General features: G+C 36.3%; 1 protein-coding gene across 1 annotated transcript in view; it reads left to right on the plus strand.

Moving 5' to 3' along the window:
- Positions 1 to 14,943, plus strand: part of STARD6 (StAR related lipid transfer domain containing 6) — a 37,697-nt gene extending 22,754 nt beyond the window's left edge. Inside the window, exons 4-6 of the mRNA XM_074022687.1 lie at positions 4,088 to 4,205; positions 6,531 to 6,624; positions 11,102 to 14,943. Of these exons, the coding sequence (XP_073878788.1) occupies positions 4,088 to 4,205; positions 6,531 to 6,624; positions 11,102 to 11,285 (396 nt within the window). The 3' untranslated portion in view covers positions 11,286 to 14,943. The remainder of the gene's footprint in view (positions 1 to 4,087; positions 4,206 to 6,530; positions 6,625 to 11,101) is intronic.
- The last annotated feature ends 1,379 nt before the right edge of the window (positions 14,944 to 16,322 follow it).

Here is a 16,322-nt window from a genome sequence, read left to right on the forward strand (position 1 = left end):
GCAAAAAGAGGTTGCATTAGTCTGTTTTCACACTGCTATAAATAACTACCTGAGACTGGGTAATTTATGAAGAGAAAAGGTTTACTCGATTCAGTTCTTTTTTTTTTTTTTTTCCTGAGATGGAGTCTTGCTCAGTTGCCCAGGCTGGAGTGTAGTGGGGGGGTCTTGTCACACTGCAAGCTCCGCCTCCCAGGTTCACACCATTCTCCTGCCTCAGCCACCCGAGTAGCTGGGACTACAGGCACCTGCCACCACACCTGGCTAATTTTTTATTTTTTATTTTTTATTTTTTTTTATTTTTAGTAGAGATGGAGTTTAATCATGCTAGCCAGGATGGTCTTGATCTCCTGACCTCGTGATCCACCCGCCTCGGCCTCCCAAAGTGCTGGGATTACAGGCATGAGCCACCGTGCCTGGCTGACCCACAATTCTATAGGCTTCACAGGAAGCATGCATGACTGGGAGGCCTCAGGAAATTTACAATCATGGCAGAAGGTGAAGGGGAACACCTTGGCATGAGGTAACAGGTAACTCTTCTGTTACCATGGCAGAATAGGAGAGAGAGGGAACTAAGGGGGAGGTACCACACACTTTTAAACCATCAGATCTCATGAGAACTCACTCACCTATGAGAACAGCAATTGGGAAGTCTGCCCCATGATCCAATTACCTCCCACCAGGCTGATCCTCTAATTCAACATGATATTTGGGCAGGGACACAAATTCAAACCACATCACAAGTAGAAACAAGGATGAAGAAGTGGGATAAGTGATTCCAAACTTTGGTCCAGAACACTATAGATATCTCATTTATTTATTAAGGCCATTGTAAAAATAACCACCTGGGACTGAGCTCAGTGGCTAACACCTGTAATCCCAGAAATTTGGGAGGCAGAGGCGGATGGATCACCTGAGGTCAGGAGTTCGAGACCAGCCTAGCTAACATGGTGACCCTGATTCTACTAAAAATACAAAAAATTAGCCAGGCGTGGTGACATGTGCCTGTGACCCCAGCTATTTGGGAGGCTGAGGCAGGAGAATCGCTTGAACCCAGGAGGCGGAGATTGCAGTGAGCCAAGATCATACCATCACACTCCAACTTGGGCAACAAGAGTGAAACCCCGTCTCAAAAACAAACAAATAAATAAATAACCACCTGAAGGGATGGAGGGATGATTCTCCTCTCTTCCAGTAATATGTCCATTCCAGTTGTTTGTGTTTTCTCCATCTTAGGAAACCTGTTTCTGGGGGAATCCTGACTTTGTTCCAAACACTCCCAGACTGATGTTTATGTTCTTTTGACTAATTAATTCACTTCACAAATACTTCACAAATACTTCACACTTCACAAATACTTTTTGAGCAGCTACTGTGAACTCCATACTGTTTCAGTTCACTAGGGACACATAAGAGAAGAAGACAGAAATTGTCCCTGCTTGCCCAAAACTTATATTCTCACCAGAAGAGATATAATAAACAAATAAACAATTTGTTAAAACTTATCGGATAATGAAGGCTAGGATTGGTAAGAATAAGTGTTATGAATGATAATAGTATAGGCAATAACCAGGAGAAATTAATTTATAGCTAGAGAATTGGGAAAGGCCAGTCTGAGTGAGAGACATTAGAAACCTGGGTAACAAAATGGAGGTTGGGGAGATAGACATGGAAAGATCTGGGAGAGAGTAGCAGACACAGGGGAAAGCAAATACACAGGTCTTGAGGTGGAAAGAGTTTGGCAGTGTTTAATCAGAAGATAAACAAGATCTGTGGGGTTTGACCATAAAAAGCAAGGAGAAAAGTGGTTAAGAGGTGAGAGGTTAGGCTGGGATCAGATTCTGCAAAAGTATCAAAGGTCAGGGGGAGAAGTTTTGCTATACATTCAGTGGGAAGCCATTGGTGTGTTTTAAGCAGGGAAGTGACTGATTTGATTTACACTTTTAAGAGACAGCTGCTGAAAGAAGCATGGATTATAAGGGGGTAAGAATGAAATCAGCACAAACAGTTATGAGGCTATGAGAGTAATCTAAATGAGACATCATGGTGGCTTGTGCTAGAGTTGTAGACATGGAGAGGGAGGTAAGTCAGGAAACCCAAAGATACAGAGATAGAGTCAATAGGGCTTACTGATGCAGGCAGAGAGGAATCAGATAAGTCTTCTAAAACTGGATTGTAGTGAAATTGCACAAATAAATTTCCTTTGGGAAATTAATTGAACTATATACTTAAAATAGGTGAATTCATGGTATGTATATTATACTCAATAAGCTGTTTTTAAAAATGAGTCCTAGATTTTTGGCTAATAGTAGCTTTATTTAAAAGAGATGAGAAACGTGAATGATGGAATGAAACTAACTTTTATGATTTTCACAAATGATTGCATTTGTAAAATTTCAGATCACTAGGCCTTTAGTTCTTTAAGTCTCCAACCTGTATTTCATTTATCAAACAAAAATAAGTAAATAAATAAATAAATAAATGTCCCACATATGTGCCATCAAATTATCATTTATTTAGAACTCCGTAATTTTACCTACTTTTATTAAACTCATCTTAAAATCTAGGAGAGAAGAGTTGTAGAAAAGCCCATGAAGGTAAATCTGTTTCATCTTGTAGAAAGTCCTTGATCTTCATCTTGTAAATCAGTTTTATTTTGTAGAGAGGAAGTGCCTATCCACAAAAAACACATGTCCATGATCTTCTTGGGATTTGAACATTCAATTTGAGAACCACTGGGCATCACAAATGAAAATCCAAAAATTTAACTATTTCATTCATCGTTTTATAATACTAATCATACAGTTCGATTAGCACTTCAGGTATTTCTATTGTTGTTTCAAGCCATATGGTATAATAGAAAGAATACTAGACGTGACATCCAAAAACCTGAAAACAAATTCAGAGAGATTTTGTGACTTACTCAAGGATAATGCAGCCAATATGTGGTAGAACGAGGACTTGTACCTGGTCTCCTAATTCTAAATTAGAATTATTTTCCCTTTCTGTAAAGATTTATAGTATTCATCTCCAGGAGTATGTTTTATTTACTTATTTATTTTTATAATTATTATTCTTTTTAGAGATAGGGTCTCACTCTGTTGCCCAGGCTAGTGTGCAGTGTTGTGATCAAAGCTCACTCTAGCCTCAAACTCCTGGGCTCAAGCGATCGTCCTACCTAAGCCTCCCAAGTAGCTGGAATTACAGGCATGTGCCACCATGCCTGTTCAAGGATGTGTCTTAACTGCCTCCTTTTCAACCTATTGGTGAGGGAGAGAGTCCCACTCTAGGGTTATGGGGATGGTCAAACACATAATACCCACCAATGGACAAGTGAAGTAGATTGAAGTTTATTAATCATTGGTCACAGACCAAGAAGGGAGAACAAACTATGCGACACAGGGCAACATAGGAACAGAGTGAACACCTAGGGGCTGTGGGAGGCAGCTTTTGTGTCAACAGGGTAGAGTGAGCCCCGGTTCCTGCAGAAGAATGTGATTGTCTTGTTTGAATGATTCCATGGGCCAGCAGGGAACTGAGACCACTAAACAGGGATAAATAGTAACCGTGCTGGTCCTGTTAAGAAGGAGGATTGTTTGGCTAGGGGATCTTATCTGCAGGAATGAAGAGGGAAAGGAATGTGTAGTTAGGCCATTCAAGACCAACATTGGTCTTTAATTTTAGACCTTACACTACAGGGTGCTAAATCAATGTATTTTTCAGAATATATTACTTAACCTATGTGGAGTAGTAGAAATAGTGCTAAATGGGGAATCAGGAAACCTGGATTCTATTTCTTTACTTATCTCTAGTTGTGAATGTGATTTAATCTGTTAGGCTTCAATTTCTCCATCTAAAAATGGAAAGAGTAGATGATCTCAAGATTGCTTCTTGAATTTTCTACACTCATAGATTTAATGCTCCTTTAACACTCAAAATCCAAGCTGATTTGGTGATGAGGTCTTAAAATTTCAAAGCCCTGCTTTTTCCAAATGGAGGCCAATCATATGCAATAAAATTTGGGAGGGAAACAATACAAAGAATAGATATTAAATAATGGTTGTTTTCTTTATGGTTTGATTTGTTGCAGGACACATTCATATGTCATACCATTACACAAAGTTTTGCCATGGGCTCCATTTCCCCTCGAGACTTTATCGACTTAGTGTACATCAAGCGCTACGAAGGAAATATGAACATTATCAGTTGTAAGTTGAAGCATTTTGCCCATATCTTGGAATTACTATGAACCATTAATAAATGTTTTCCCTTTATTCACAGCTTCAAATAAATTATATTTATAATTATTTCCTTTTTAAGTTTACTCAGTAGGATCAACAAGTACACGTATCATGTAGATATGCCTGTGACACTCCGAAGGTGCCATTTATATAATGGTCAATGTTTACAACATCTCTTAGACTTTTGTAGCATATATCATGTAGCAGTGAATATAGATAGATACTTGTAGCCTAAAACTTCCAGTATACGTTTTTAAAATCCGAAGAAACAAAATTAATTGTTAGATATGATTTTATATTTGAATTGCTTATAATGAGCATATCCAGTAACTGATAAAACTGTTAAAGAAATTTCCACTAGATGGCTCTTTACATAAATGTGCTTTTATTTCTTTTAGAAACTGCAGGTTTTGATATATACCTATCCCCACTCCCAAATGTGTCACTCTGTAAAATGCATATGTGTAATTTTCTAACTTGCATTATTGATCAAAACATACCATTCCATACCATGAGGATCTATGGACTCAGATAACTTAAGATAACTGATGGTGAAGGAACTTTGGTAGCACAGTGGCATAGAGCCCGTTTTTCTCTATAATTTGAATTAATTTCACTATTCCTACTTGGGACCAAGGACAATTACATTTTGTTAATTATTATTTCCCAGCAAGATTTCAGTTCCTTCGAGATATCTTTAGTACTCTACTTTTCAGAGTCCAGACTGCGTCGTAGCACTCATTCAAACCCAGTTAGCTCTTTCTTCAGCATGCCACTAAGGGCTGATGTTCATAATGTTCATATATGTTTAGTTGTCACATTTTTGAAATGAGGGCACATATAATGTATTCATGGCCTACAACATAAAATAGTCTGTCTAAACAGATCATACATCTGTTATTTTCCACATTTTGAAAGCAGACCATTTCTATATAATTATTAGTGATCAGAGGGAAGCTAAAAAAGAAGTAGAGATTAAAATCAACAACTAGAGGTAATCAACCTCTAGTTGATAGTGATTTGGTGCACAAATCACTATTGAATTTGCTTTACAAGTTTCCATTGAATGAATTTTCGATCAGTACTCATAGTTTTCTTAACATTTCTTTTTTTTATCCTACCCTGTACCTTGCTATAAGCTAAATATTTTGCTTGCATTATCTCACTAGTGAGGAAACTGAAGTTCATGGAAATTAAGCAGTTAAGAAATTAAGTTACATAGCTAATAAGCAGCTAACCCAGAATTAAAACTCAGTTCTTTCTGATTTTCCAAAATAAGTGCTAACTACCACACCATATGCTTCATAAAAGACCCATACCTGTTTGTAGACTACAACAGATTTTTTTTTAAAGAAGACAAGCAGAATTTCCATATTTCAAACAGAGAAAAAATCTTTTATAATAACATCACTTCTGGCAGTACTATTATAGGCTCTGTCAAGATAATGATATAAGTCATAAAAATGGAAAATTTATTCAACAACTCTAGTCTCCAAGTTAATGTTTTACATTGTATTTCCCATGGAATTGATTTGCTTATGTTAAAATCATATCAGAAAATCCATCTTCTCTGATAAGAGCAGGATTCAGTTGCACAGAATAAACACATATATGTTTTAAAATATTTTTAGAAAGAGTATATATATATTATCATAAATTAAATCATAAACCAACCCCCTCTGCATTCACATAGAATACAGATACTATGTTGCATAATTCTAAAATAAACTCTACTGATTTTCAGTTAGAGTTTGAAGTTAGTTACAGGGAATTGCAGAAGGGAGCATTTTAAAATATCGTTATTGACAGACCATCTAACTACTTCAAATATTTTACTTAAAAAAAAAAAAACATGATTAACAAAAAAAATCTATGAACCCAGGACCCTAGTAGAATAGTTTTCACCCAAAGCCAGTTAACGGTCTTCACTCAAACCCAGTGAGATTTAAGTTAGTTATAGGCATTAACTATTTTCTGAGATTTGAGCCATCTTTTGCTTCAAATCTCAGAAAATAGTTCAATGATACTTTTAACCATTTTTCTTGTATACAGAAGTTGACAGCATCTTTAGAAATACTAGCAGGAAAAAATTTAAGAGGACAATAGTGCTGATACTGGTATTTTCTCAATTTTGGCTTCATATGTGCAAATAAACATTCACATATATAAAACTAATGTTAATGCTATTAACCAACTTAAATGCTATATTATATATTTTTAAAAATATGCTGCTGGAAATAATTTTTCCTCTTTATGAAATAGGTTTCATTTTAATTTTTTAAAATCTCTTAGCTAAAAGCGTGGATTTTCCAGAATATCCTCCATCTTCAAATTATATCCGTGGTTATAACCATCCTTGTGGCTTTGTATGTTCACCAATGAAAGAGTAAGTGTTATTTGCACTTATTTATTTTAACAGGTTTTTTAGTTCAACTTGTGATTTAGTTCAAGATTCCTGGCTCATCAGTAGAAATACGTACCAGCATATTCTGTTGGGGGAAAAAAAAACTGCCCCTAAATATGATTTTTAAAATAACTTCATATAATCATTTTCATTTTAAGTATAATCAGAATGGATACTTCCCTATAAAGTATGATCTGAGGTTTCTGAGAACAATCAAACACACACAAACATTTCCCAGCAGTTAAGCTTCCTTGATATTTTCTATTTCTCCATTAGAGTCATTTCTGTAAATTATTAAGGAACTTTTATGAAATAAAAATAAACTTTCCTAGAATTATAACACACATTTATCAGTAATGAATGCTTTACTTTGAATGAATTCTTCCCAATGGACTACTTACTAAGAGCAGATACCTGCAAAATGAGATCCAGTAGGTACATTCAGATAAAAGAAAAGCTGAAGAAGTCAGAGATGAGTCACTGCCTAAAGGTGGCCTTGGGATAAAATGGCAGCATAAAATATACATATTTTGTAAAAGCATATACTCTAATTCAATGTATATCATTTCATAAGTTCCTTAAGTTTTAATGTTTGCTAAATGATTTTTTTATTGAGTAAAAGATATTGGCACATGAAAACAGATGCATTGGTTAGATATAAATGTTTCAGTACAAGAAAAAAAATGTATGTGAAGGAAGCCCAAATGAAATTAAATTTTGGACCTGTATTCCTTAACATTTCCTCTACTGAACTGGAAAACTAAAAAACCTCACAATTATTCACGTTAATGTACAGGATTGTTGATACAGATAATAATAACAATGCGTGGTCTTTCTACCCATTTGTCAATTTTGAATCTAGGGCCAAGATTTTATTCTCCATAGCAGGAGAAAACAAAACAAATGAAGGGTAATTACACCAATTCAGCAAGGTAATCAACCACTGGCACGGACTATAGTTGGAAAATTTTACACCTTAAAGCGTGCTTCACTGGCCAAGTCCCCTTCTTGCACCTTGTCAATGCAGAAGTGCACTCTAGTAAATATTAGAAAGGCTTTCTTATGTGTGTAAAGCCATTGTAAACACAAAGAAAGATTTAAGACCATAGAAACTACTAGTAAGGACAGCAGTTCCCATTTATCCATGGAGATATGTTCCATGACCCCAAGTAAATGTCTAAACCCATGGATAGTACCAAACCCTATGTATACACCATGGTTTTTTGATCTCATAATCAAGGAGGCTACTAAGTGACTAATGGGTGGGTGGCCTATACAGCCTAAATACGCTGGTAAAGGGATGATTTCACATCCTGGGTGGGACAGAGCAGGATGATGTAAGATTTCATCACACTACTCAGAACAATATGCAATTTAAGGCTTATGAATTTTTCTTATTTCTGGAATGGGTTGACCTTAGGTAAATGAAACTGCAGAAAGTGAAACAGAGGATAAGAGGGAACTACTCTGTTCTCAATCTAGCCATTTGAGGCACTGTAAAAATAGTCTAAACCTTGCATGGAGAAAAGTATAAGAAAATGGACACTCACGCTATTTGTTGGAACGGTCGTCTTCCTTGAAAATTTTATAAAACTATATTCTCCCTTGCACATTTTTAAGTTGACATTAAAATTTTTCATAGGGATTACATTGATGAAAAGTAAATTACATTGATGAAAAGTACAATTCCCAGCATGTGCTAAACATTGACTTTTAAAAAAAAATGGTTATATTATCCTTATAAACATATCCAGTAGATTATAAATACCATAACTTGAAACCCACCATTAAATTATTCACTTTAAAATAAATACAACTTTTAACAGTCAGAAAATTTACATCATTCCTTTCCTCCTTGAACTCACATTTTTATTTTTCCCCTCATATAATTTTATTCTAATAGAATATATTTTATGGTTTGAATTATTTCATAGTCATCCTAATTCTTTGCAAAAATGACATGTGTTTAAAGTTTTAAAATTTGTTTTACTTCCCATAACTCTACTGTCTAACAACTACAAATATATATATGCCTTCTGGATTAAGTTATCATTACATATTGATCAAAATTAAAAATATGTTTATATATAAATATTAAACATAGTGCAAACTGTTATTAGAAACACATATTTTATTATTAGCAAAACTGAAATAGCACTTACTATGTGCTAGGCACTGTTATAAACAATTTGCATATATTGACTCATTTGATCTTCAAAGTAACCCCATAAAGTAGGTAGTATGACTGTGCCCAATGGGCAGGAAAGAAAGTGGAAGCCCAAAGAGATTAACTATCTGAAGGTTATATATAGGTAATAGCAAAGCTCAGTTTCAAACCAAGGCAGACTAGTTCCTGAGTCCACGCTTTTAACCATTACACTCATTTCATTTAACTGTGGGTGTATATTACTGATAAGACAGCATTCAATATCAAGTCTACTGGTGCTTTCATTTTAAGAAAACTGAAGAAAATTTATTAACATAAATGTGTTAAAATGGAGAGTATAATTCCAGCACTGTCAATTAAATAATTTCTGATTTAATACTAATAAAAATAAATTTCAGAATTATATAAAAATATTTTTTATTTTATTTTTATATAAAAATTTATGAATTATATACCATAAATTATGTAGTGACCGATCATCAAAAAATAGTTATCATTAAAAAAAGACCTGGCCAGGCATGGTGGCCCTCACTTATAATCCCAGCACTTTGGGAGGCTGAGGTGCGTGGATCACCTGAGGTCAGGAGTTCAAGATCAGCCTGGTCAACATGGTGAAACCCCGTCTCTACCAAAAATACAAAAATTAGCCAGGCATGGTGGCGCATGCCTGTAGTCCCAGCTACTCGAGAGGCTGAAGCAGGAGAATCGTTTGAACCCAGGAGACTGAGCTTGCAGTGATCCCAGATCATGCCACGGCACTCCAGCCTGGGTGACAGCGTAAGACTCTGTCTCAAAAGAAAAAAAAAAGACCTGTCAGCTGACAGCTCAATTAGATCCTTCAGTTTTACTGAAAAAAAAAAAAAAAAAAAAAAAATTGGCATGACTTGGAAAAGATTTTTTTCTCAATCTGCTTCTACTCAGATTTTCCCTTTAGCATCTCAAAGATTTTTACATACCAAGGTAAAGCACCATAGTACTATTTAGTGTGGATAACAGGTATGCCTTTGTTGTATAAAGCAAGAGAAGGGCGATTTTGAACAGGCTGATAGGAAAGAAAAAGCCCACATCTCCATCAGAGACATATTTACACATCAGATTAAGGAAAAAATGCATATGGAAGTTAGAGATTTGAAAACTTATTCTCTTAAAAGTATTCATCCTTTCCTACCCCAGTGTGATGATCGGTGGGCTAGAATATAAAATACCACTTAGAGTGCAGTGTGGAATTAACATGTCAAAAAGCTTAATGCAAAAACCTTTGACCTAGAAATTCTAAGTATTTATAAAAGTGTAAATGGGGCTGGGTGAGGTGGGTCACACCAGAAATCCCAGCATTTTGGGAGGCCGAAGTGAGAGGATCGCTTGAGGCCGGGAGCTTGAGACTAGCCTTGGCAACATAATGAGACCCTGTCTCTTTAAAAAAAATTTTAAATCTAGCCAGGCATGATTGGGCATGCCTGTAGTCCCAGCCACTCAGAAAGCTGAGGCTGGAGAATCGCTTAAACTCAGGAGTTCGAGGCTGCAGTGAACTATAATCACGTCCCTGCACCCCAGCCTGGGCAACAGAGTAAGACTGTGTCTCAAAAAAAAAAAAAAAAAAAAAAAAAAAAAGCATAAATGGATACATTACAAAGATATTTTATTGCAGCTTTACTTACAGTAGCCAAAAGTGAGAAACAACCTAAATGATAGTCAATAAAAGGACTGTTAAATAGAATAGAAATACTGTCTGTAGCCATGAAAAACAGTTAAGTAGATCTGTATGTACAGACACAGAAGGAAGTTCATAAGATAAAAATAAAACTAGTTGCAGAAAAATGTCTCCATTAAAAAAATAAAACTCTATTTATATATGTGGGGTACATACTCATTTATGTACAGATGTATGCTGTCTTCGTATATGTGTGTGTGTATATATATATACACATATCTATATAGACAGTCACCTGAAAAGATAACAATTAAAACTATATACAGTGATTATCTCTGGGAAACAGGATAAGGGAAATAAGGGAGGGAAATTTTTCTTTAATTATGAAAAATTTATATTGTTTAACTTTTCATAATAAGCATACATTACTGTTAGAATTTTTAAAAGTCAGTAAAATGACAAAAAGAAAAGGGTGCCTAAAACTGAAGGTTTTAAGAAATATTCTAGCCACTTAATATTTTTAAGTACAATTTTTAAGTATGTCAATGGTGAATAAGAATCCTGCTCTCCAAAAACCTGTAAATTCAGTAGGTAAATCTAAAAATTTCTTATCTTTTTTTTAACTCTTCTTTTGCTTACAGAAACCCAGCATATTCCAAACTAGTGATGTTTGTCCAGACAGAAATGAGAGGAAAATTGTCCCCATCAATAATTGAAAAAACCATGCCTTCCAACTTAGTAAACTTCATCCTCAATGCAAAAGATGGAATAAAGGCACACAAAACTCCATCAGGACGTGGATTTCGTCATAATAGTCATTCATGATACCAAAAGAAGAAATGAGGCCATTCTGCTATAAAATCATGTGTAGTAGTTATTGCAGTTTACTTCTAAGTCAACATGCATAAATAATACTGTTAAACTATTCTAAACAGTATTCTTGTACACATTGCTGAAGATAGTTCATAAAAATAAGAACTCATAGTTGTACAAGAATATGGCATTAAATACAGTTTTTAATCTCACATAAGAATGATGTTAAATAACAAGTGTTATTAGCATATTTTCATCTTTTGCTTTTGTCCCTGTAAAATCCTCTGTATAAGAACCAATAAGAAAGCAGATACAGTCAGAGGTCAGCATTAACTAAAGGTTAAAATATACTTTAAATTGTTTTTCTTTCACTTACTGCTTAAATTGAGAATTGTAGGAAAAATGAACATAAAAATTGAAAAGAATTCCACTAAAATGTATGACTAATGACATTTAGAATTTTAAATGGAATGAGTCATCAAACAATTTCTGATGTGGCCAAGATGCAATAGCCCATTCCTCCCAAGTCTTTCCTCTTAAAACTTAAAGACCCTGCACATAACACAACAAACAAGCATAGGAAAACTCAAGCATAGGTGGAAAGAATGCAGCAAGCTATCTATGGACGTCGGGACTTAAGGAATGACATTCAGTGAGTTCTCTGGGTTTCCTTATTGCCTCCCACATATCCCAGGTGGGAAAGACACACACACACACACACACACACAACTGCATGCATGAAAAGCCTTCTCCTCCTAGTCATAGGACCAGGCGCCTAACAGAACAAAAACCCTTTTTTGTAATGCCCACCCTACACCAGCCAAGCATCAACCTACAAGCCACCCCCATGGTTTCAGTGTGGCAGAGCAAGGAGATACTTTTCCATCCTACCCACCCCCATCCCACAGAAGCAGATGGGAGTGCCCTGACACACCCCTATCCTATGGTGTCTGCAAAGCTGAGCAGGGAGCTAATCTCCCATCTTCTACCTGGCAGATGTAGGCAGCACTGATTGCCCTTCCAGGTGATATAGACTGACCAAGCAGGGAGCTGATTTTCTGTCTTCCACTCAGCAGAAGCAGGAGGTAATATAGGTAGTATGAGTGAAGTCCAGTGACAAAGACAGCTTCCACCCCTACCTGGCAGCAACGAGACTTAACCAATGTCTTAGTCCATGTTCTGTGGCTATAACAGAATACCACAGGTTGAATAATTATAAAGAAAAGAAGTGTATTTAGTTCACAATTCTGGAAACTGAGAAGTCCAAGAGCCTGGTACCGACATCTGGTGAGGGCCGTCTTGCTACATCATAACATGGTGGAGGGCATCACATGGCATGAGGGTAAGAGCAAGAGAGACCTCACTTTTATAACAAAACCACTCCTGTGATAGTAACATTAATCCATTCATAAAAGCAGAGGGACATTCAACCCATAGCAACTAGGTAGTGCAAAGAAAGACTAGTGACCAGGGAGCTTCACTACCCTCTCCCACCCCTACTCCCACCCCTGGAGTCACCAAGGCCCAGCAGGATGCTAAGCCTCCATCCCCACCCTCCATCAGGGTGTAGTGGGAACAGTGACCCACCAAAAAAAATGTCCATGTCACATCCCTGGAACTTGTGAATGTGACCTAATTTGGAAAAAGGGTCTTTGCAAAGATAATTAAAGATCTCAAGATGAGATCACCCTGAATTATCCTGGTGGCCATAAATCCAAAAACAAATGTCCTTATAAGAGATACACAGAGGATAGAGACATGGAGAAGAGGAGAAAGCCATGTGAAGACAGGTAGAGACTGGAGTTTTACAGCCACAGCCCAGGAACACTTGGAGCCACCAGAAACTGGAAGAAGTGAAAAAGGATTCTCCCCTAGAGCTTTCAGAAGGAGTGTGGCCCTGCTTTCAGACTTCTGGCCTCCAGAGTTATGAGACAAAAAATTTGTTTTTTTAAGCCACTAAATTTGTGGAAATTTGTTATAGTTTCCATTGGAAACTAATATACCCTCTCTGGTGTTAGCAGGGTTCAGCAGGGATCTGAGCCTCCATTCCCACCGGGGTATCAACAAGGTGAAACAAAGAGGTAGGACACGGGCCTAGGCAGCACTCCATTTCCTTGTCACCTCCCCTGTGTCATCAGGTTCCATTGGGGAGGTAAGCTTCCAGTCCCACTGGGAAGCAAAAAGGATGTGCAAATCAGTGCCCCCCTTTGCCAGGAGGATGTCAGCAGGGCCAGAAGGGGAGCTGAACTGCCACCTCACCCATCTGCAATGAGAGGCAGTCTGTGCTCTACTTTTGCCAGAGTGGTGATGGCAGGGCCCAATGGAAGGCTAAACCAACACATCCACCCAGTCCTCATACTACACCTGAACAGCAGGACTGCCTGCTAAAAATGAAGATTAAATAGGATCCAGAGGTCTTCAGAAAGAAAAGAGCATTGGAATGGGTAAAAATAAACTGTTCTCGTGAGTATATTAAATCACCTTTGATGGGTGACAAAGGTTTAAAAACAATTTAGTGGAACAGCCTTTCAGCAAATGGTGTTGGAGCAGCTGGACATTCATAGGCCTTGATCTAACCTTACGCTAAGTACGAAAATTTACTTAAAATGGAATATGGAGCTATATGCACAATATAAAACTATAAAATATTTAGAAGAAAAACACAGGATAAAATTTTCAGAACCTACAACTAGGCAGAGATATTACACTTGACACCAAATCATGATTCTTAACAGAAAAAAATGACAAATTGACCTTAATCAAAGTTAAAAAAGAAAAAAAGGTATACTACGTGAAAGACCTGAGAGGATGATGGAAAGATAAGTGATAGACTGGAAAAAAAATATTTGCAAGACATTTCCAACAAAGTACTTGTAACTAAAATATATAAAGAGCTTTCAAAACTCAACTGTATAAGAAACAATCTAATTAGGGACAAAGACATGGACATTTCACTAAGATATCCATATCAAAAGATGTTCAGCATCATTGGCCATTAGGTAAAGGCACATATCAATACAAGCTTACCAGAATAGCTAAGTTTTTTTTGAATAGTGATAACATCAGGTGGTGGCAAGGATTTGGAGAAAATGGATCACTCATACATTGCACCTGGAAATGTGAAACGGTAACTGCCTCTCTGGAAAAGTGCGGCAGTGGCTTGCAAATCAAACAAATACTTACTGTACAACCCAGCAATTGTACTCTTCATCCCATAGAAATGAAAGCATTTACACAAAAACATGTACACAAATGTTGATAGTAGCTTTATTCCAAATAGCCAAAAACTTGAAACAACCCACATGGGTGAAGAGTTAAACTGTGGTAATCCATACACAGAATACTACTAAGTAATAAAAAGAACAAACTATCGATGCACACAACAACTGGAATCATCTCAGGGGAATAATACTGAATAAAAAAGCCAATCTCATAAGGTTAAATAGTGCATTCTTCCATTTATTTAACATTTTTGAAATGACAAAATGATAGAGATGAACAGAATTAGTGGTTTCTGGGGTTAGGGAGGTAGTGGGAGGAGAAGAAAGAAAGTGGCTGTCGCTTTGAAAGGGTAGCAGGAGGGATCCTTGTGATAAACCTGCCCTGTGCATTGACTGTGGTGTGGTCACATGAATCTATACATGCAATAAAACTGCATAGAATTAACACGCATAAATGAGTGCATGTAAAACTGGTGGTATCTAAATAAAGGCGGTCAAAATTCAAGTGTGGGAACATACAGAAATACCATTCTCATTAAGAGTAATAGGTCTTTTCATGGCACTCACTTCAAACTCCTTTAGTAATCACCCTCTAGCTTCAGAAGTTTGTCTTCCAGCCTTCTTTGCATGAGAGAGGATGCACAGAAATCTGGGGATTGGGGACCTGTGGGAAGAAGAAGGGCACAGTGGGGGAGAAGCTGGAAGGCACATAAAAAACCACTACAATTTAAAAGAGCAGCATAACTAAAGGGAGACTGTCTTCTGTTCCCAACTCTCTTCCTAAATCTACTGGGATTCTGAGTGTTATTTTCCCTTTTCTACTGAATGTTCGGGAGACATAATTAAAGTTGTAGTTATACTATGATTTAGAATATGCCTAATTTTGTGAGTATGCAACTTTTACTATTTTCCAATTTAGACTTTACTCTTAGAAGAATGTGAGCCTTTTAGCCACCCCTAAACTTCATAAACATACAAATAACCAAATTATACATTTTATAAAATATATATCCCAAGAAAGATAAAAATCTTGAAATCAGAAAGCCAAACATAAGTTTTTTCTTTGTCTTACAGATAGGAAAATTGGATATTTAATTAACCTGTCTCCTATTTAAGGTAAAATGTAAATAATAATAGCAAACAAATTAAAAGGAAATAATACCAGGTACTGTATCTTTGATTCCTTCTCCTTGTCCTGTCATCATCTCCATATATTATGGCATTTTGTCACTTCGATTACTTCTAAATAGCTAGGTATTGCAGAAGGTACCATATATGATAATAACTATCACATAAAACAGAAAGGTTTAAAGGTAAGTAATACTGGCATCCAAATAATATGACAAATAAAAATAATTTAACAATTCTGAACTTAGATTTTTCTATAAATCTTATCTTTCTTACCATATAACTCCTCCAATACTTTCAGATATTCAGACATTAGTGGACTTACCAAAACAAAAATGTTTATATTTAACTAAATATAGTCATAAATAGTCTTACCAAGAAATTATCAAGACTATTTATGCCCCATGTCCCTTTTCAATGTCCCTTCTCTACCATGATTTTGGACACATAATATTAATGAATCAGAACAGTAGATTCCATGGCGGGGGGGGGACATTATTATATTAGTTAAGAAAATGTTTGGCTGCAAACAACAAAAATACGATTTATAGGGGACATAAATGTTGAGAGGTTTATTGATCTCATACAATAAGTCTGGGAGTCTGCAGTAGAGATCTGACATGATGGCCTAATACTGTCATTAGGGACCAATGCTCTTTACAGCACTCAGTTCTGCCATACTTAGCTTATAGCGTTTGTC

The sequence above is a fragment of the Macaca fascicularis genome, chromosome 18 (genome assembly GCF_037993035.2).
Source record: "Macaca fascicularis isolate 582-1 chromosome 18, T2T-MFA8v1.1".
Taxonomy (NCBI): Eukaryota; Metazoa; Chordata; class Mammalia; order Primates; family Cercopithecidae; genus Macaca; species Macaca fascicularis.